This window comes from Nanorana parkeri, unplaced genomic scaffold, assembly GCF_000935625.1.
Source record: "Nanorana parkeri isolate BGI_ZX_2015 unplaced genomic scaffold, ASM93562v1 scaffold3383, whole genome shotgun sequence".
NCBI lineage: Eukaryota > Metazoa > Chordata > Amphibia > Anura > Dicroglossidae > Nanorana > Nanorana parkeri.
The window spans coordinates 14,185-14,679 of NW_017309651.1; the positions used below are offsets into that span (position 1 = coordinate 14,185).

At 55.6% G+C, this 495-nt stretch overlaps 1 protein-coding gene across 1 annotated transcript in view; it reads left to right on the forward strand.

The window, feature by feature from the left end:
- Positions 1–495, forward strand: part of LOC108803091 (zygote arrest protein 1-like) — a 14,549-nt gene that overhangs the window by 13,146 nt on the left and 908 nt on the right. Inside the window, exon 3 of the mRNA XM_018574933.1 lies at positions 24–98. Coding sequence (XP_018430435.1) covers positions 24–98 — 75 coding nt within the window. The remainder of the gene's footprint in view (positions 1–23; positions 99–495) is intronic.

Genomic DNA, 495 nt, shown 5'->3' on the forward strand with positions numbered 1-495 from the left:
AGCTGTCGGCTTTGTTTTTCCAGGTTTACTTCAAGCAGTTCTGTCACAAGTGTCTGAATGCGTCTAATCCGTACTACGTGGAGTCCATCGAGTGCAAGGTAAGCCGGGCCTCCATACTCCACATTCTTCCCGTGCGTCCCGGACAACCCCTCCCGAGAAACATAAACCGCGGCCTCCCGCCCCTCCAGCTGTAGTAGTGAACCTAAAAATGCCATCATGCATCTGCCTCTGGGAGTCATGCCTGTGCTTGTCAGTGTTGCAATGCCTCATGGGACTAGTCTACAGCTTCTCCCTCCTGGCTGCTATTATGGTGGTCGGGGGGGGTTCTGGCAGATTGAGGACTACCCCTCCTGGCTGCTGCAATCTATGGCTTCTCCTCCTGGCTGCTATTATGGTGGTCGGGGGGAGGGTTCTGGCAGATTAAGGACTACGCCTCCTGGCTGCTATTATGGTGGTCGGGGGGGGGGTTCTGGCAGATTGAGGACTACCCCTCCT